Source organism: Lutjanus erythropterus, chromosome 11 (genome assembly GCF_056507025.1).
Source record: "Lutjanus erythropterus isolate fLutEry1 chromosome 11, fLutEry1.hap2, whole genome shotgun sequence".
In the NCBI taxonomy this organism is placed as follows: Eukaryota; Metazoa; Chordata; class Actinopteri; order Lutjaniformes; family Lutjanidae; genus Lutjanus; species Lutjanus erythropterus.
In genome coordinates, this window is record NC_139327.1 from 5,041,977 (window position 1) to 5,063,023 (window position 21,047).

Below are 21,047 nucleotides of genomic sequence, written 5' to 3' on the forward strand. Positions count from 1 at the left end.
GCCATCTGTTCATACTCCAAGAGTTGAAAATATCATAAGATATTATAGACTGAGGACCAAATAAATACATCTCTAGAAGAAATTAAGTGACACCACAAGACAAAAGTCTAACTGAGACCAGTATAACCTCACTGCTGACTGTCTCAAATCAATGTAAATGTTCAGTATTACATAATGACTGTAATTATATCAGGGCATCATCTGACCATTGAGAACAAACCATAAGAAAAGTAAATGTCATGTTTTGGTTTTATATCATAAGATATATCAGTATCATTTGCTGCCTTTGTGCAGTAGATCAGTGGTACTCAACCTAAGGCCTGCAGGATAAATCTGGCCTCGAACAGGGCAGTGAGTGGCTGGCTGACCATTTTATAATTCACAATGAAAATAAATCGATTGCTGTTTCTTATGAAGTTATCGGCCTACACACACACTAAAAGAACTTAAACACGCTCTTCACTCTGTCCCTGGTAGGAACAGTTTATGTTTATGAATGCATTTATGAATCATTCCAACATTTCAGTGACTGCATGATGGAAGAAGTTCCAACTTGTTTAATGTTACATCAGCTCATTCAAACGTTACCACAGCATTCACAAATAACACACAGTTACAGTTTAGTTTTTACTGGTAACTTTGGGCTGCAGATGTGCTGGATTCCTCCATGTTGCTCAGCTGTTACTGTTGTTTCCGTGGCAGTGCATGTTTGCAAGTGTGAGGGGCGGAGCTTCTGAAGGGGCACTGAAGGGAGCGGTGGGTTTGTTTGGCTGTTGTGTTCAATTGTCAGCTGTCTTTCTCCAAAATGACTTATCCTGCCTTTAAATTGTATGGTAATTACAAAACAGATTTAAGTTTAATATATAAAGATTCAGCTGGTCTGGTCCAAGTAGTCTGAGTAACTAAGATAAAATGCTAAAAGTGTTGCGACTGTCCCCAGCCTCCCTTATTCTCCAGTCTCTCCCTCTACTTTGTTACTGTATTTAAGTATATTTTTCAGGTATCTGTACTTATACTTGAGTATTTATTTTTCAGACAACTTTTTGTCTGTAAAACAAAAAGACGAAAACAACGTAAAACACTTAACAAGATGAAAATGACATAAGACGAAAAAGACGTAAAAAGATGAAAACCATATTAAAAGACAATAACAACGTAAAAGACATAACAAGATGAAAATGACATGAGACAAAAACAACGTAACAAGATGTAACAATATGAAAAAGATGTGAAAGACATAAGTAGATGAAAATGACATAACAACGCAAAAGATGCAAAAAAATTAAGAACAATGTACAGCACATGACAACATGAAAATGACATACCAAGACCAAAAATACATAAAAAGACAAAAATGAACAAGACAAAAACAACGTAAAAGATATAAAATGATGAAAATTACATAACAAGACAAAAAAGATGTCAGAAGATGTAAACTATGTATCAAGATGTAAATGACTGAACTTTTTACTTTTATATTAAAGGAAGTTGAATCAGTACTTCTACTTTTACCAGTCCTTTTTTAATCTGTACTTCTACTTTTCTATTTTACGTGAATTTAATGGACAATTAATTCATCTGAATCTGAATCTGAATCTGAGTCTTGAGTGTGCTGACTAAACATCACAGTGTGCTTGTGTTTTTTTTTCTAACAGATGTGTCTCATCCAGCCCAGAGGTTCCTGTCACACCTGAGCAGAGGCAGGACTTTTACTGGTCAAATGTTGGATGTTTTTCACAGTCGACCCACGTGACTTCCCTCATAAATACACAGAGAGGAGGCAGCGGCTCCACTCAGCTCCTGTTGTTTGTCACCTGCGGACTACAGGGAGGACGCTTCACCTCCTGACAGCTTCTCCACACTTTATTACTCATATTATTAATCTGTTCTCGTGTGTGTGTGTGTGTGTGCGTGTGTGTGTGGCTCCTCCCCCGCGCTGATTAAATGTCCGCTCCGAGCTCCACTCAGCTGCAGTTGAAGGCAGTGGTGACAGAGGAGCTGTAGGACTGACAGACACACAGCAAGCAGAAACACACACACTCACACACACCTACCTGAGTTCACTCTTTCTGGACATCCTCAACATCCAACAACCATGAAGACCATTCTTGCTGCTTACTCTGGCGTCCTCAAAGGTAAGACGTTTTTTTTTTTTTTTTTTTTTTTTTTTGGCTTGACAAGTGAAACACACACACGCACACACGCACACGCACACACACACATACCAGGACATGCTGGTTTTAATTCTGTGAATAACTTTGACACATCTGTCTGTACACACCAAACTTCCATTTCAAAATATTTTATTTACATTATTATTAGATATTTAACAGTAATCATTTTAGAGGAATGCTGCAAAGATGCAATAGAAAAAACTTCAAAACCAAAAGGCAAAATTAAAAGGAGATAGAAATTTTTCAATATTCTGTTTGATGCATTTTGTATGACACTTTGCAACAACAAACTTCCATTGAAAACTATTTTAAAAATCATCATCATTATTATTATAGTAGCAATCACTTTAGAGAAATACTGCAAAGATTCAATAGAAAAGCTTAAAAACACTTCTTTAGAAAAATGCAGTTTGGTTGTGGTTTTATTCTGTGTGAAGAACTTTGTAACATCTGTCCATACAGACCAAACTTCCATTTAAAAATGTTCAAAATAATAATTATTATAACAGTAATCATTTAGAGGAATACTGCAAAAATGCTTGAAAAAAAATCAAAAATCTTCTTTTTTATAGGCACTGATACTTTATTGTTATAAAATTGATACTTTATAGTGAAAGCAGTGAGTTCGCCTTTTGATTTACCACTTGATATCATTTCAATGTCTGATTTGTGCTCTGTGAAGTCTGGCCCAATATAACAAATCGCAATTTGCCTGAGGGGGGCTTTTACAGTCTGAACAGCATATGACATGCTGTGTCCTTTAGACCCTCAGTTCAGATAAGGAAAAACTTCACAAAAAGCCCTTTAAGGGGGACAGAATGGAAGAAAGCTCAGGAAGGAAGAGCCACAGAGGAAGGTTCCCTCTCTGTCAGGACGGACAGACATGCAGCAGATACCGTGTGCGCAGAATAGACCAGGACGACAAAATCATGTAGACTGTAAGACATATGTGATGAACATGGATCCAGGACCACGTTGAGCAACTTCAGGTGTTGCTAAATAGGTAGGACCCGCATGAACTCTGAGTGTTCTTGCCTGTTTTGCAGAGAAGTTAACTAAAATTTAGAGCTGCAGTGAATAGTTGAATGGAAGAAAATTAATTGCCAAAAATTTTGATTTTTCAAGCAAAACGGTTGCTGGTTCCAGTGTCTTAAAAGTGAGGATTTGCTGCTTTTCCTCTATATTTATGGCAGTAAATGAAGAATATTTGAGTTTTGGACTGTTGGTTGGACAGAAAAAGCAACTTAAAGACGTCACTTTGGGCTCTGGAAAATTATGCTGAACATTTTTCACAAATTTGTTTTGACATTTTAATGACTATATGATTACTTTATTATAAATAAAGTAATGTTAGTTATAGTCATAAATTGACATCAACTAAAATGATAATTTAGGTCAAATAAAGAATTATTTTGCAAATGTCCCAAATGAGAATGTGTGATCTCTTCTGGAAAAACTTTGAACTGGAACTTTGAACTTTTCTGGTGCAGAGACTGATTGTCTGCTTTGCTGATAAATTCCTCTCTTTTTTTGGTGACGCTCCTTTGCTTTGTGTGGTCAGAAATCCAGACTTCTGATTAATGTAATTAACTTCTGATTAATATAAAAAGTGTCCAATGAATTGATACTGGTGGCAATTTAAAGGGACAGTTCACCCCCAAATCAATAAAATCCATAGAGATGTCTGCCTTCTCTCCAGTGTGATGGAACTAGATGGCACGAGTCCTGTGGTGCTCAAAAAAAACAAAAAATACATTTGCAAAGCTCTTCTTTCATGATGGGAACCTTCTTTCTGCACTATAATCAAGCAGAACTACTTAAGACTCTACATGAAACTGCTCACAACAAGGTCTGTGGATTATTTTGAGTAACCAGGTCATGATTTTTGGAAAGAGATTCTGGTTTTGAACTTTTCAAATGCATGTTTTTGGTACTTCAAGCGTCATAAGCCGAGTGCCAATTAGTCCCATTATATTGGAGAGCATGCGGACATCTCTCCAAAAGTCACACCCAAAAAACTTAGATGGATAAATCGCAGGCCAGGGGGGAAAGATGTATTTTTGGTTTTGGTTTGAACTGTCCCTTTTTGGTTGCTGTAAAATGTGAACTTGTCCTTTAAATCGACCGCAGCCAGAGATGAGTTTAGCAGTGCAGTTTGTCTTTTTTGGAGCACATTTCCCTCAGCTGCACTGTACTGTACACATATGAGCCAGAAACAGGACGAGCACATGCTCCTCCTGTTTGCTTCATCTGCGGGACCTGATAGCGTTTGTGCTCCTCTCTTGTTTGCTGACCAGTTTGATCTGGCTCAGGCTCAGAGAGCACATACACTCTACTACTCACAAGTGTGTAGAATTAGCCGCACCAACACCGCCAACAACTTCTGGCGCTAATTCAAGCGGTGGTATCCTTTAAGGATCCCCAGCATCACAGTTTACAGGTAATACCAGTAGCAGCAGAAGCCTGCACTGGGTTATTTTCAGTGTGTGGCCGTGGGATTAGACGACAGTGTTTTCCTGGAGGGGAGATCTTCCTTCTTATTGGCTCCTGGCAGTATGAGCTTGACTAGCTTTAGTCGCTCTTAATGTGTCCGTTACTTTATGCTCCCTCTTCACACACGGCCTCCTCACATGTCGCGCTGTGGCTTCACTTTTATGGGCTGGTGGTGACTGAAAAGAGCTGGTGAGTCTCTGGTTTGGCTGAACTTTATGTTGATGTAGAGGCCGCTTGGTTGCATTGTTTGACCACCTTCTAGGAAATCATTAATCTATTTGTTTGGTTTGATGTATGTTGGTTTAGCTCCAACCAAGGACTACTACTAGGACTGTATTGATTTCTCTTCCCCATCTATTTAACCTTCTCTAAGTTTGTCTTCAATAATCCATTTTTGATTAAACTCGTCTTTTATGCTCCGTTGTCTCATCTTTTCGTCTCCAGGCACCGGCTCCAGCATCCTCTCTGCCCTGCAGGACCTGCCTGCGGCGTTCTGGCCCTGCAGATCCAAGATGGAGAAACATCTGCAGGTCATCTCCGTTCTGCAGTGGGTCATCAGCTTCTTAGCCCTGGGTGAGTGAGTGAGTGACTGAGTGTGTGTGGGACCCCCTGTACATTTCACATAAGCCACAAGAAAGCAAAAAAAACCCTGGAAGATTTAGCTTGTAGTCTCATTAGCCTCTTAATAAGAAGGTCAGACCTCTTAGCTGTGTACACACTTGTTGCTGACTCCCGATTACTCTCTGAGTCTTGAACAAAGTGTTTTAGCCTCTTTATAATTCTAGGTGATCGATTTTTATGTATTTTCATTCAAATACTTGATTGTACTGTTGCTCCAGGTGCTGCCTGCACGTTGCTGCTAATCTACATGTTCTGCACTGACTGCTGGCTTATTGCTGCCATTTACACCGCGTGGCTCATCGTTGACTGGAACACACCGAAACAAGGCAAGACGTTACAGATTTTCACAGCCTTGTGAAGAAAACTCACCGCTCTGATGATGATGAAGTTTAAAAAAAGTGTAGTCATGACATATCCGAAGCTACTGGTGTGATCTTCCTGAAAAGATGGTTGGATGATACATTTTTCAGTGTTACACTGATCAATAATTAATGGTTTAAATAGTGTGACGGCACCGGAATGAATGAATTCATTCATTCATTACCTAAGCATCGGATATGTAATGATCAGCAAACAATGACTGCATTATGTGTTAGGTCTTAAATGCTTCATATCACAAAGATTGTATTTCGTGCCGACTCAAAGTAGAGGATACAGGCTATTTTTAGACACACGATGGTGTGGCTCTGTGTCAGTCAGGTGGTTGGTCTAACACTTTGATCCAAACTGATATATCTCAGCAGCTGCTGAATGAATTGTCATACAATTTTATATAAACAGTCATGGTCCCCAGAGGATGAATCCTACAGACTTAGTTGATCCCTTAATTTTTTCTCCAAGATCAAGATCTCACATATATTACACTGTAATATTTACTCCAAGGATTGACACACAAATTGGTAACAAAATTGATCTTTAATTTTACTGAGTTTTAGTCTAGCACCACCGTGAGTTTGACAGTTGTGGTTAAGACTTCTGATTTATGCAAGAAATGTCAATGCCATCTAGATTTTCTTTGTGTGAGTTGCAGAGTTTTGGGGATATCTGCCGTAGAGATGTCTGCCTTCACTCCTATATAATGGGACTGAATGACACTCAGCGTGTGGTGCTCAAAGCACAAAAAAAAAAAAAACATTTGAAAAACTCAACAGCAATGTTTCTTTCCAAAAATCATGACCGGGTTACTCAAAATAATCCACACACCTAGTTGTGAGCAGTTTCATGTAGGAACTACTTTCTTAATGCTGCTGAATCTACCATAACTACTTTCTTTCTACTAGACGGAAAGTAGTTCCTCCATGAAACTGCTAATGACAAAGTTTGTGGATTGTGTTGAGTAACTGGGTCATGATTTTTGGAAAGAAACATTGCTGTTGAGTTTTTCAAATGTTTTTTTTTTGCGCTTTGAGCACCACAAGCTGAGTGTCATTTAGTTTCTTTTTCTTTTTCTTTTCTTTTTCTTTTTTTAAACAAATTTTATCAACAAAATTACACCACCATGAGGTTGACATTTGTGGTTTACTGTAAAATGTCTTGATCACTGTTGGATAAACTGTAATGCAATTTGGTCAGAAATCAATACTTTGCTTATGATCAAATACCTGTAAAACTAATGACATTCCCATCAGCCTCAGCTGTACTTCTGAATGCTTTAGAGGTCAGTGCTAATTAGCAAATGTTAACATGCTAAACTAAAATAGTGAACATGTTAAACATTAGCATTTAGCAAGTTAGCATGCTGACATTAGCTTTTGCTCAAAGCACTGGACTGTGCTATGTATATGTATAAGTATGGCTTCAAAGTGTTAGCACATCTTGACAAATTTACATGTAATAGATGTGTAAATGTGTCCTGCTGTGAAGCATTAATTAGTTACCAGTACCATTACCAGTGATTAATTAGTAGTCACTGGTAATGCCTGTGTTTAACCTGCTATTTTATATAAAAATAGCTGCTGTGAAAAAGTTTGTCGTCGGGCTAACAGGGGTTTGAAATGCTGCTGAAACAATTAGTTGATCAACAGAAAATGAACTGACTTTAGTTCTGATTTAGTCAGGTGGTTTCTAATCTGTAATGTTGTCCTCCAGGTGGCAGGAGGTCATCCTGGGTGAGGAGCTGGACAGTGTGGACATATTTCAGAGACTACTTCCCCATCAGGGTAAGTTACTTTGTCATTTATTTATAAGCCATTGCTAAGTCAGTAGTGTATGATTCTAGCTGGTCCCTTGATTTCCAGTCATTTGCAGGTTATTAGGTCTAGATAGCTTATCAAGGGTGGATCGGGTATCACAGTTGCTCCAGGCTGTTCCTTGCCCCGTGTTGATTATGATGAGACTCTGACGTCTGTGCAGAGTTTTAGACTTTGTCCCAGCTGATAGACTAAGGAGCAGTGCTGAGCTGGTTTTGCTCTCAGGTATTCCTCACTGCATCTTAAGATGAGAGGGCAGCCCTGGTCCAGTGTTATCACATTCATTCTGGCACACACACACACCCACACAGCCACACAGCCACACACACGCTGCACGCAGGTGGAGGCACAGTACAGTAGCCAGCTGTCAGTGAAGAAGTCAAAAGTCAAGGTTAGAGTGTGATTAAAGGCCAGATATGAGATCTTCTGTGTGATCCAGTCAGCTGTAACAGGACTTAATTGAATCATCACTTTTGTCAGACGAGAGCTGTGGTGATTAGCTGAGTAATCAATCAGTGGATTGCCACAAAAATCGTTTTTAGTCATTTTCTCAGCAAACATTCACTGGGTCTGGAGATGATTTGCTTTTCTTTAATATATATCATGGTTAACAGAATACATGGGGTGAGGAAAAATTGATTCATGTAAGAATCATTATTCTTATCTTCTGTGATTCTGAATTGATTCAGAATGTTCAAAAATTTATTTTTAGAAACATTTTTTCATTGCTTCATAGGTTTAGGTTTGATTTTCTCCACGGTGCTGGCGATGTTGACCTTCCATGCACCCTTTTTGGCCTCCACAAAACACAGTTACACTGATGCTAACGTTAGCTCTTGTCATCACTGAAGACAAGCGTTCACACAAATTTTGGCTTTGTGTGTTTTCATTATTGTATTCAGGTGATATAACTTCTTCAGATACAAAAACTACATGGTCTTATACACACATGCCATAAATTGCAGCACCGCCTTTCTTAGCACACAGAAGACTGGAGTATATCCTCAAATTAGCACCTGTGTACTGAAACAAGAATCAAATTTGAATCAGGAATTGTTTTAAATGGAGAACTGATGTCACCTTAGGTGGGGGTTCCCAAACTTTTCACCCCAAGCCCCCCCTTTTTGTAAGCTGTCTTTAGAAACCTATTGACAAAACTACAGCACATCTCAAAAACAAGAACAGACCCACCAAAAAACCTCCACAAATTTTAATGTATTGCTTTATTTTATCAGTGCAATAGTAGCATTTTCCTTAATCTTCCCTCTAATTTGCTGAGGCCCTCCTGGGGCCCCTTGGGTCTTGGCTCCTAAGACATGATTGATTTTTAGTAGCAGCCCTGTACAAACAGATACCCTCCTTGCACTATTGTTCTCACATGCTGTCATATAAAACAAAGTTGCTCCATGTAAAAACAGGAAAGACAGGATTGAATGTTTATCAAATCTAATGTGTATTTTCTGTTGCTGAAGCTTTTGTTTGGCCCTCAGAGTGCTGATGAAACAGTGTGATTCCATCATCTTAACAGATGACTGTGTTTCAGTGCATAAATGTGAGGAGAAGGTGTTGATGAGCTTATTCACTATATAGAGGGAAGAAAATAAACAGAACTGTTGAATTCTGGGGTGAGAAATCTGAAGTCCTACTCTCTGCAGCTGGACTTTGTCCATCACATTGATTTGTACTGTGTGTACTATATAGCTGTGTTTGTCTCAGTGGGTTGATGAGATCATTCTTTGTCACCCTGGCGCTTGATACCAGCTGGCTCTTCTATAATTTTAAGAAACCTGTTGATTAATTTGTAATATTGCTGCAAAATGTTTTTTTGTTGTACAAACTTTTAGTTTTCTGTTATGTTGAAATTGTAGTTATTTGCTCCCAACATAGGCTGAGTCAGAAGTTGAAAGTTCATCTCTTGCAACAGAGATAAATAAGTCAGTTAAAGGTGCATTAAAGGGATAGTTTGGATTTTTTGATGTAGGTTTATATGAGGTACTTAACCACATCAGTGTATTACGTATAGTAGATTGTGGTCAGCTCACCTCCAGTTTACAGAAGCTACAGGACTACTGGTGTAGGAAGCTAAGCAATGTTTGCTATATTTAGAATATTTTCACTGCTTTGCCTTGCCATCAAACAGCCTTTTCCAAAGGGAATTTGCTGTTATATAAGCCAAATATCACTCTCTCCAAAGCAGCCAAACTCCATTGGCAAAATTAGTCATTTTACCTTGCAGAACACAAGAGTTGCTCATTTACCACTGCCTCAGTTGGTTGGTTTGTGAGACTGCGATTTTTTAAAAGCATAGCTCTGATTCACCAAAGTCACACAATAACACAGACAAAGTAGCCAATAGAGGCAGTGGTAGGCCAGAAACATCTCTGTTTTATGAGGTAAAATTTGTGTTTTTACCAATGGAGTTTGGTGGCTTTGGAGCAAGAGTGATATTTGACTTATGTAATGGCAGTTCCCCATCTGACAAGGCTAAGTACAGCAAAGTAAATCAATGAAAATATTCTACTTCACACAACTTTACTTAAAAAAAATCCAGACTATCCCTTTAAGTGATACATTTATTGCCCCATAGCTCAGAATAATCAGAATATATCTGCAGGGACATCAGTTGATTATAGGGCAGCTTCTCCATATATCATCAACGTATGACTATTATTTATGTGAGTTGGAAGCTGACTGGTCAAAGTCCAAACTAACCTCAAGATCAAACTGAGGACAAGAAGTCTGGAGTTATGAAAACAGTTACATGAACGTCTATGGAATTATGCCTCAACACTAGAAACAAAGACTCTTCTGTAATATTAGTGCTTTTTACAGCCTCCTCTCTGCACAAGGTGTTAAATGCACAATATGTGAATTCTCTTGCTAAAGACGTAGTTTCATGATGTTATGAATTAGCATGGGATCATGGGAGTTTTTTTCCCTTCACTTTTAAACAGCCACGATAGCTGATTAAAATGTATCTGACATAACTCGAGCAGGAATGGACGAGTTAATATTAAAGTTTTATTCATGTCATGTTTAGTCAGCAACTAGCTAGCAGGAAATGCACCATTACATTCTACAATTCCGGATTTCTCTGTGTTTGAGCATTGTTGGAAACATTTGGGATAATTTAAGCACAGAACTCATGAACATATATAAATCATGTCCAGTGTTTTTAGACATTTTAATGCAAAAATGTCCCATATCACAGCTTTAAATGTTGTGTCCATCTCCCTCAGTCCCACCATATCTCATCTACCTCTGCCACACTGTAGAAAGGGTATTTTAGTGGTATTTGAAGTAATGTATTGTTATAGCAACTTGAAATAAACCTGCTACTCTTATTTCACTAAAAGGTTTCTTTTAGTATTGTGTGCTGACATCTTTGTCTTCAAATAATGTATTGTGTTACATATAAAATGGTCCACCTGATTTGGTTAAATTGTGCTGTTTAAGTGGAACAGAACCAGCTAACGTTAAGTAATGCTAACATTAGCAATCATATTCATTATATTTAACAAACAGAAACAACACTCTGAGGTTACTATAAAAACTGGGTAAACTAAATAATAGAGTTGGAAATTTGAAACTTTTAATTTGACCTGCTTTAAATTTAGGTTGTATTAATGCAAACTGCTGATTTGAAAGCAATCAGATTATTATTATAAGTACATCTGACTTAAAACATCTAACTTGTTATCTTGATTTGAGATACTTCATTTGTGTGTTACTAATTGAAGTATTTTTTTTAAGTTGGTCCAACGTTTCTCTTTTTTCTTTTTTCTTTTTTTTTTTTTTTTGGTGTATGCCAGCCAGGTGGAGTCCTGCAGTACTACAGGGATCTTGAATGTGATCCCCTTTGCTAATGTGGTTATGCAACTGTTGTGTTTGAGCAGCTACTAAGGGAGCTTTGTGTACACATTGTGATGGATCTAAGCCTACAGTGCAGAGCAGATCACAGTTAATGAGATTCTGCAGTTTTACAACATGAATCTAAGAGGTTAAAATCCTGCTGAATGTTTGCTGTTGGACTTTATTGCTGCCAGCCTGCACAGGTGAACAGCATTTATACTGGGTCATTATTTTATGACTGTACATGAGCAGACAGATGAGAGTCAAGTCAGGTTTCAGCTGATAAGGATGTCCTAGTTCTACTGAAACAGACTAATTCTAATCAGGCACTGAGTGCAGAAACGTGACAAAATATTCAACATGCTCTCATACCATTACAATAAAATCTGTTGTGAGACCTGGGTGATTTTCATCCCTATATATGCATGTATGGACTGAATTTTCAGAAAGAGAGTTGACATTATTATATGTATGTGATGTAATATAAAACACCATGCTAAACCTGTTGATGGTCGACCTAACTGTATAACAAAATTGGAAACTTAAATACAATATATCCTAGTATAAAAATGATACATAATACTATGCCAAATACACCTAATGTGTGTTCTTTGTGATGAACGACATGTAATATCATTATTATATCAAATATTATGATGGTGTTTATTTCTTGAATACAAAAAAATCAAACTTTTTTATGTTTTATATTATAATGCTATGCCTTTTGTGTGTCTGATGGAGCTGACAAAATTCATGGCTTAGCCTCAAAAAATACTTACAATAAAAAATTAATGCATGAGGAGGTTGGTCTGTTACAAGCTTTAATAACTAAGAGTTTTTTCTTTTAGAAAAGATTTTCCAGCATAATTGATGAGTAAGGATCAAAAGCAAAGATAAGGGAATAAAATAATTCAGGCATGAACCAGGCATGGAAGCTGCTCACAGCTGCTGTTCTCAGTCCTTTTACCACATTGGTCACTAACATGACATTTTTCCGATCAGATGTTCCCGTTCTAGCAGTGTGCCCCTCATATGGAAATCAGCCTCACACTGCTCCTCTTTGTGCTTTTGTCCTCCAGCTAATTAAAACCCACAACCTGCTGCCCAACCGGAACTACATCTTTGGCTACCATCCCCACGGCATCTTCTGTTTCGGTGCTTTCTGCAACTTTGGAACAGAGGCCACGGGCTTCTCCAAGAAGTTCCCGGGCATCAAGCCCTCCCTGGCAACCCTGGCAGGAAACTTTCGCTTGCCCGTCCTTCGAGACTACCTGATGTCTGGAGGTGAGACGGTTTAAGAATCTGTGGAGTCTGATAAAGTTGGTAACTGTATCTGTAGGATAGTGAACCTTTGTCCTGTTCTACAGCTGAAATAGCTTCTGTTTACTTGGATCTGCTGATTGCACAGATTTAACTGTTCTGTTCTCAAAGGCTGTTTGCCCATAGATACTGAACATGCATACTGAGGTTACTATAGGTTATTGTACATGTTGTACATGTCAGATCATGCAATGGACAGTGTGCATGTGAGCCACCGTCCATTCTGTCCTCAGCTAATGTCTCACTTCACTGGACCTATCAGCCTGACATTTGACATGCACATTTATGACTACATGCTATGTGCAAAGACCTGAGGTTGAGGTAATTCACAGTTTTTGAAAAGCCTAATTGATTGACTGTGTGTTTTATACCGACTGCTGACTCCTCCTGCAAGTCATCAACAACTGCTAGGCTAAAAACAAGGCTTACCTAGTCTGTCGCAGGCCACAGTTTGGTATTTGTTGTGGCTCAAAAACATCAGAGCATCTGCAGATTAATTCCATACTTGCTGTAATGTGATGCACTGAAGCATACTAGATGAATGAATCCCTGATTTTGGTATCTGTGCTGCCATCTTGACAGTACCTCACTGGCTGCTGCTGTATGTTGCTGTTATGTGTCTTTGCAGTCGCCATATTGAAGCGTTTAAGGCCCTCTAGTAAACAAATACAGTTTGTACTTAGAGATGCAGACATCACTACAAACTGTAATGGAAAGTCCAAAATGAAATCAGGGAAAATACATGGCAAACTTTCACTTTTGTTTTTAATAATTATAAATAACTATATATTATATTATATTCTGTTAAATATATATATATATGTATATATATATCGGACAACATATGCAGATACCGATACAACTGTGCTATGCTGATATCGCCTGGCCGATACATCGGTCTGACACAATGCTGGTTTCTTGTTGGAATCAAACAGTTACTGGGGGCGAATTGTCTCGTTTGAACTCAGGGTACTTGGTTACAATATAATACACAATTCTATGCATCTGAAAGAAAACTAAGACTATACAATACAAAGACGCCTGATTAAAAAAGGCATACACCTAGACAAGGAAATACTTTACTGTACAAAAATTTTTATTCAAAACTTGACAAATCTCTGTGGGTTGTATCTGGCACTTGTGGTGGCATTGCAGTAGGTGCTTCACCGTCTGTTGCCTGGCAGAGATCTGCACTCTGCTGAGTGACTAGTTTCAAATGTTTCAGTGGTAAACAGCCCTCACTGAACTTTTTTTGTGACCGTTTTTGTTGCAATTTGGCAATGCAGCCATCCTTTCTGTAAAATATCTGTTGTTTGGAAACTAAGTTTTTATTTTCAGCAGTAGATGAGATTAACATGATTTGTTTAATTCTGCTTATGTTCTAGACCTGTGGGTTTTACAGAGCAGTGCAATAAATGCAATGAGGCAGAGTCTGAAAAGATTGAGAATTACAATATTCTCAGCCATATTTGACCAGGTCTTGTAGGAAGACATCAAAATATTCTTTATAAATATATACTAAAAGCCCAACATTACTCTGTCACAGTGTTACCAATGTAAGACTTAACAAATCAGTGTATTTCTCTCTTGTGCACAGCTTCTGTACTGCAATTTTAACCATCTTTCAACATCTTTGTTTCCCTCTCAGGTATCTGTCCAGTGAACAGGAACTCCATCGACTACCTGCTGTCATGTAACGGGACGGGAAACGCTGTGGTCATCGTTGTCGGAGGAGCGGCCGAGTCTCTGCAGTGCGCCCCCGGCATGAATTCAGTCACCCTGAAGAACCGCAAAGGCTTTGTGAGGCTGGCCCTGCAGAAAGGGTGAGCTGGCTTCAGACACAAGAACACGTGCAGCTAAAGAGACCAAACACGGCCTTGACCAAATCTGTTTTGAACATGAAAATGTCATTCTTGGGGCTGTAGTGACTCACTGGAATGAATAAACCCGAGATTATTACTCACAGAAAGGTCAAAATTACTTCATGGGTGTGTGTGTGGGGGGGGGGGAGGTTACCAAATCTTTTGTGAATGTGCAGTGTTGTCCCTCAGAAAGCTTTGAGCTCTTTATGGCTCTGCAAGACCTTTTTGGAAGGGTCAGACTGAGTGAGGTGGCACTGGGCTGCACTCAGTCGTGCATTAATCACTGTAACAAACTGTACTACAGAGGGAAGGGGACCCAGTGTGTCTCGCTGACCCAAACAAGCCTGATTCCTTCTCAGATATACTGTAGCTGTGGATCTCAGGGTGCACCTTGTCCAAAGAAGCTTAAAGCTTACTAGAAAAGACATGCAGTTATGCATAACTTCATTCATAACAACTAGGTTAACATTCCAACTGAACTAAGCCTGATGTGAATTCAGGTCACTTTGACTTCTCTTTCTGGGGCTTTTACAGTTCAGATCTGATGCTTGTAAAATAGAATTTAACATTGAATAATGGCTGATGCTCAAGTTGTTTTTATGAGGAAAAATGAGTAAAAAGTGCAATTTTAAAGTTTCTAGTCACCATTTTTTTTAAAAAAAAGCCTTGATTACTTGCACCTTGTCCAAACTAGTAGGCAAATGGTACAGAACTGGGTTTTTGTTTTGTCTTATTTCGTGTGAATTACTGGCTCATTATATCTTTTAGGTCCTGAAAAAATATTCAAATTAAACAGTCTAAGAATGCAGATAATAAATTACTCTTTTAACAGCTCACAGAAACATTTAACCGTTAATGAGCAGTTGTGACTTGACTTTACTGTTTTTAACGGACCACAGGCCAAAAAGTTTTGGAACCACTGGTGTAAACAATGTTCTATGCAAGAACTGATTAATGAGAAACTATTTTAAAAAATTAACAGATTATCTAATTAAATAAAGAAAAATGGAAAAATTGGAGAATGATGATAAAGTTGACATGTTAAGTCAAACTGGTACCAAAATGGTATTTACGTTGACTTTATTTGTGAAATGAAAGGTTTAAAAAAATCCATGGTAGCTAGCTTTAAGGACTATCAGTCATAATTGTTTCACCAAGTTAACACAAACGTGTCTCTTCACCAACAGTAGTGCTGAGTAATGACCCACACACAAAAGAGAAACGTTTGTGATTTCACAACTTCAAACTGTAAGCCTACGTGACTGTGAGTGCAACTGATTCATGAGAATTGGCACGTTGTAGACAAAAAGCCGCAACAAAAGCAACTTGGACTTTTTTTGTGTGGTAACACAGTTGTCCTCATGTAGAGACATGTTCCTACTTATATGGAAACCTGTGTGGTGTCTATGATCACAGATGTGCTTTGACAGAACCAGGGTAGCATCACAGATATGACTGTAATACATTCATTCATTCATTTTCTGTAACCGCTTAGTCCGTAAGGGTCGCGGGCTGCTGGAGTCTATCCCAGCTGACATTGACCTTCTTGCTGTGAGGCGGCAGTGCTAACCACTGCACCACCGTGCCACCCATGACTGTAATATAATCATAAAAATACTGAGTCATAACATTATGTTATATAAACAACAATGACATAATAATTATGCAAAGTTTGTTTTAGCGATGAGAAAGTTAAATAGCTGGTAACACTTTATATGAAGATATGTCTAATGCATTACAAGCCCATTCATAAGACATTATAATGCATTTCAAGACTTTATAAAACCATTGTTTATAATCATGCATGATAGTTTACGACAAGGTTTATTATTATGCATGACAATGCATAACAAGTATTATAAGTGGTGGACATAATATATTTTAAGTTCAGCATTCATAATGCTTTATACCTGCATGTCAACAGTGTTTGAAAGAAGAATCTGAGTCATGGGTTACGCAGCACATTAGAACTGCCATGACTTTAGCCAGTTATTGAGACACGTAGAGAACTGCTGCAACATATCATAACAGATTATGAATGATACCTTTCTAAAATAGCATAATGTCTTATAAACATCAGTAACATGTTATAGCATGACTTTGTGAGCTTTAAGTAAACTGACAGCACTGTATAGAGTTAATAGCAATTGTATGGTGGTTGGTTATGGTTATAAGACATTATTCCTTTTCAGAACCGTTATAACCTTTAATGATGTTTTAGGGCAGTTCTCTATGTATCCTTTTAACAGGCTAAAGTCGTGGTAGTTATGATGTGCCGTGTAACCCAGGACTCAGATTTTTTTTACAAACACTGTTGTCACTTTGACATGCAGGTATTAAGTGTTATGACAGCTGAACTTATAATACACTATGTCCACTACTTAATACTCTATGCCAACAACAACAACAACACTTGATAAACCTTGTTAGAAGTCATTATGCATGATAAGGATAGTGTAAAACTTTATAAATGCATTATAACCTCTTAATTAATGTGCTTATAGACCTTCATAGAAAGTTATCAGATAGCCTGTGCCTTTGAAAAGAGATATTATCCATATTAGACACTTTTTATTGTTTATATTTATTAGATCTCCAACATGGACACTTGTTTTTTTTTTTACATATTATATATTTTTCTTGCTTTTTTTAATTTTTCTTTCTTAGTCCCACAATCAGGAAATTTGCAGTAGTAAAGTGGAAAGTAAAATAGAAATGACATCAGTAGAAAAACAATAAAACCGATTTTCATGCAAGTCAGTGAAACGTGCAGTTGGGGCTGCTGTTTAGAGGGCCACGCCCATCAACGAAAACCATATCACACGTAAGTTTTCACTATGACTGACACGGCTGCAAATTTGGTGAGTTTTTTAGTATGTTTAAGCCCCCAAAAAGATGATTCACCTCTGGGAAAAATACAAAAAATAATTCCTCCACTTTGAATAAGATCCTCACACCAAGGTAAACAAGAACAGGAAGGAAATATAAAATTTAAGAGCAATATAAACAAGCGTAAATATTATATAGGAATATAAAGGCTGGAAAACATGAAAATAGGGACAATATAAACACAAGAAAATATTTAAAAAAATAGGAGCACTATAGACAAAAGTAAATATTAAAAAATAGGACTATAAACAAGAGGAGATATAAAAAAGTAGGAACATTGTGTGCAATACACAGTAAACAGACTACACCATTGCAGGTACTGCACATATTGCACAGTCAAAATGATGAATGTTCACATCTGCTGCTGCTTATCCTGGCAGAGTTGTCCAGCAGCAATGCATTTGTAAATGTCCATTCTGGCCTGAGGACGGTTGTTGACCCCCCTCCTCTATGTGTCCTCAGGGCCGACCTGGTTCCAGTGTATTCCTTCGGAGAGAACGACGCCTACAAGCAGGTGATCTTCGAGGAGGGAACCTACTGGAGATCTCTCCAGAAGAGGTTACAGAAGATCTTGGGCTTCGCCCCGTGCCTTTTCCACGGATGTGGCCTCTTCTTTGGCAACTCGTGGGGCATCGTGCCCTATGGCAAGCCAATCACCACCATAGGCAAGTTTTTCTGCTGATGTTTGGTCAGTGTGATTCAGAGGTTAGATTAAGGTTATCTTTACAAATGTCAACAATCCCCCATTACTCTGCTGTTTTTATGTAGTTCATTACAGGACAATGACCAACAAACTGTTAACAGATGAACAGAACACACTCAGTCAGTATTTACTTTGTTCAGCTTCAGTGGAGTGTTAAAGGGATAGTTCAGATTATTTCAAGTTTGTCTATATGAGGTAGCTAACCATAATTTTCATTATCATTGAATCTGTCAGTCATTATCCCAATTAATCGATTGTTGTTTTGTCCATAAAGTGTCAGAAAATTGTGTAAAATTGTTGGTCACTGTTTCTCAAACCTCAAAGTGATGTCCTCAAATGTCTTGCTTGGTCCACAACCCAAAGATATTCAATTTACTGTCAATTATGACTAAAGAAACCAGAAAATATTCACATTTAAGGTGCTGAAATCAGAGAATTGTAATATTTTTTTCTTAAAAAAAAAGACTGAAAATGATGAACTAATTATCAAAATAGTTGGTAATTAATTTATTAGCTGGCAACTAGCTGATTAATTGACAAATTGTTGCAGGTCTAATGATGGTACTTTGATAGTAGATGTCAGTCAACACGCCCCCTATAAGGAGAAGCAGAACTGAAGCCAAGCAATGTACTGCTGTGAACAAGGTCAGCCACCTAAAAAAGGACCACATAAAAAACAATCAATATCAGTTTAAGTGTATGCTATAATTAGAATATTTTTACCACTGTCAAATTTTGCTTTCTCCAAACAAACCAAACTCCATTAGCAAAATCAGTAATTTTACCACGCAGAAAACAGGAATTGTTGGTCTACTGCTGCCTCTGTCTGTTTGTTTGTTTGTTTGTAGTAGTCGTAGTAGTTACACAATAACACAAACAAACTAAACAGATCAAGGCAGTGGTAGACCAGCAACTCCCATATCCATGTGGAGTTTGGTTGGTGTGGAGAAAGTGATATTTGGCTTATACAACTGTTGGAATAGACGATCTGAAGGCAAGGTAAAGCTATGAAAATATTCTAAATATAGTGTACACTTAAACTGAAAGATTCTTTAGGTGGCTAAAGTACATTTTGCTGCTGACTCTGACTACAGTAGTGCAACACTTAGCTTCCTGCGCCAGTACTCCTGCTGCTTTTCCAAACTGGGGGTGTGACGACAGCCATCTGCTGTTAGATAAGACTCTGACTATGGATAAGAACCTCACTGCAAATCATTTGTACTACCCCTGATTCAAGCTGTTTGTTTTAACCCTCTCCTGTTCCGTTACAGTTGGGGAGCCAATCACAGTGCCAAAAATCGATGATCCCACTGAGGAGATGGTGGATCTGTACCATGCAATGTACATCAAGTCCCTCCAGTGCCTTTTCGACAAGTACAAGACCCGGTCTGGCCTGAAAGAGAGCGACATCCTGCACATCCAGTGAAAGAACGAGGGGGCCCCTGTTGAAGCTTTGAACTGTGGCAGCATCTTCAGACCCCCCTCCCCCCAACTTTACCGCCCCCTCTTCCCCACCCCATCCCCGTCCAATCTTGGTGCCTGGTTTGGATAATCTCTGGACTGCAAACTCTACTACACGTTTGCTAGAGAAACCTTTGCTCTCTGCATCATTACACACACAAACACAGACCTACACACATGTATGAGCTTAGTTCCTTCTCAAGAAATGGCAGGTTAGAGAAAGGCCACCTCTCCCTGCTGCTTTCGCCAGGTTAAACAGTCTTGGTTGGCAAAGTTACACTAAATCTCACATAAAAAATGTGCCTTTTGTTGTTTCTACTTCCAATTCTCCATGAAGACATCAAGTTTGGGCTGTCTTATCAGTGCAGAGGGGGGTAAGCTCCACTAGATGGAGCTGCAAGGTAACATGCAGGACTTATATGAAGTGCCACCGTTTTCTTTCACTCATGCATCCATATAATTCTCCCTCTTTAAGCTCTACTACAGTATATGCTCAATGCACAAGCAATGCAAATGGAAAGTACCACTTTATTCTTGGGGTAAAAACGCCCAAAGATGACAGTAATTTAGCCAAAGACCATTGTTGCCCCACAGATGCATGTACTTCTACTGTATGAATGCTGAAAGTGAAGGAATTCTACAGGGTGGATGCACAATACACATGTGCCTGTGATTGTATAATGCCATAAAGTATTAATTGTATTCTGTAGAGAGGAAAAAGCCTAAAATTTTAGTGCCTGCCCCTCAATGAATATTTCTGATGCACTTTTTGTATTGCTGATTAACTACCTGAGGGTTTTATCTCAAGAGAAATGCCTTTGATATGAGATTTTTTTCCAAGATGGCCGTTGTGCCGCTTGGTTTGATTTCCCTTTCTTGTCCCACCGGTGTCTGGGACCGGAGGGGTGTGTTTTTGTCTATGCAACAAAAACTACAGTGACGTGTCTTCACGAAAGTTTGGAGCTGCAGTTGAGGAGGATTAAGCTGATGTTTGATGATTCTGGTGTACAGTGGATCTCTTTGTAACCAAGCCATGGGTGATAATTGAAAACGGAGGGGGTTGTACCAGTCCTGTCACTGGTATTATGTTATGTCTGAGGGTGTCACTAGTACTTTTGTAAAATAAGAGTATGTGAGTATAGAATATATTCTGGGAATCATCAGGCTGGCGTCACGTTGATGGATGTTAAATTCTAAGATTGTCCTTTGAAGATCACTTTCTTCTGGTTTCACCATTGTGACTTGTTATAAAGAGCGGTGTAATCCATGTGCAATAAATTTGCAAAGAAATAAACAGCGAGACCTGTCTGTATGACGAATGGCATCATCTGTCTGCCAATATTTAAATTAAACTTTTGTATATTTTCAGAAGGAGATGTGTGCCTTTTTGTGTGGTTTATTTTTGGACGTGTTTTACCTGTCACTTTGAGATATTTCTTTTTCTTAAATTTACTCCACAAGACATCCATCATTTGATCATGAC

The 21,047-nt window shown here is 38.4% G+C and overlaps 1 protein-coding gene across 3 annotated transcripts; it reads left to right on the forward strand.

The window, feature by feature from the left end:
- Positions 1–1,795: 1,795 nt before the first annotated feature.
- On the forward strand, positions 1,796–20,938 carry dgat2 (diacylglycerol O-acyltransferase 2). Of its 3 annotated transcripts, none has more exons than XM_084730545.1 (8): positions 1,796–2,135; positions 5,112–5,240; positions 5,507–5,614; positions 7,377–7,447; positions 12,409–12,613; positions 14,298–14,472; positions 17,863–18,065; positions 19,375–20,938. In XM_084730545.1, exons 1-8 carry the CDS (start codon positions 2,096–2,098, stop codon positions 19,527–19,529), a joined length of 1,086 nt encoding a protein of 361 aa, XP_084586671.1. In that variant the 5' UTR covers positions 1,796–2,095; the 3' UTR covers positions 19,530–20,938. The 3 variants fall into 3 exon arrangements, with proteins under 3 accessions (XP_084586671.1, XP_084586672.1, XP_084586673.1); XM_084730546.1 differs by lacking the exon at positions 1,796–2,135 and adding an exon at positions 3,006–3,177; XM_084730547.1 differs by lacking the exon at positions 1,796–2,135 and adding an exon at positions 4,564–4,856.
- The last annotated feature ends 109 nt before the right edge of the window (positions 20,939–21,047 follow it).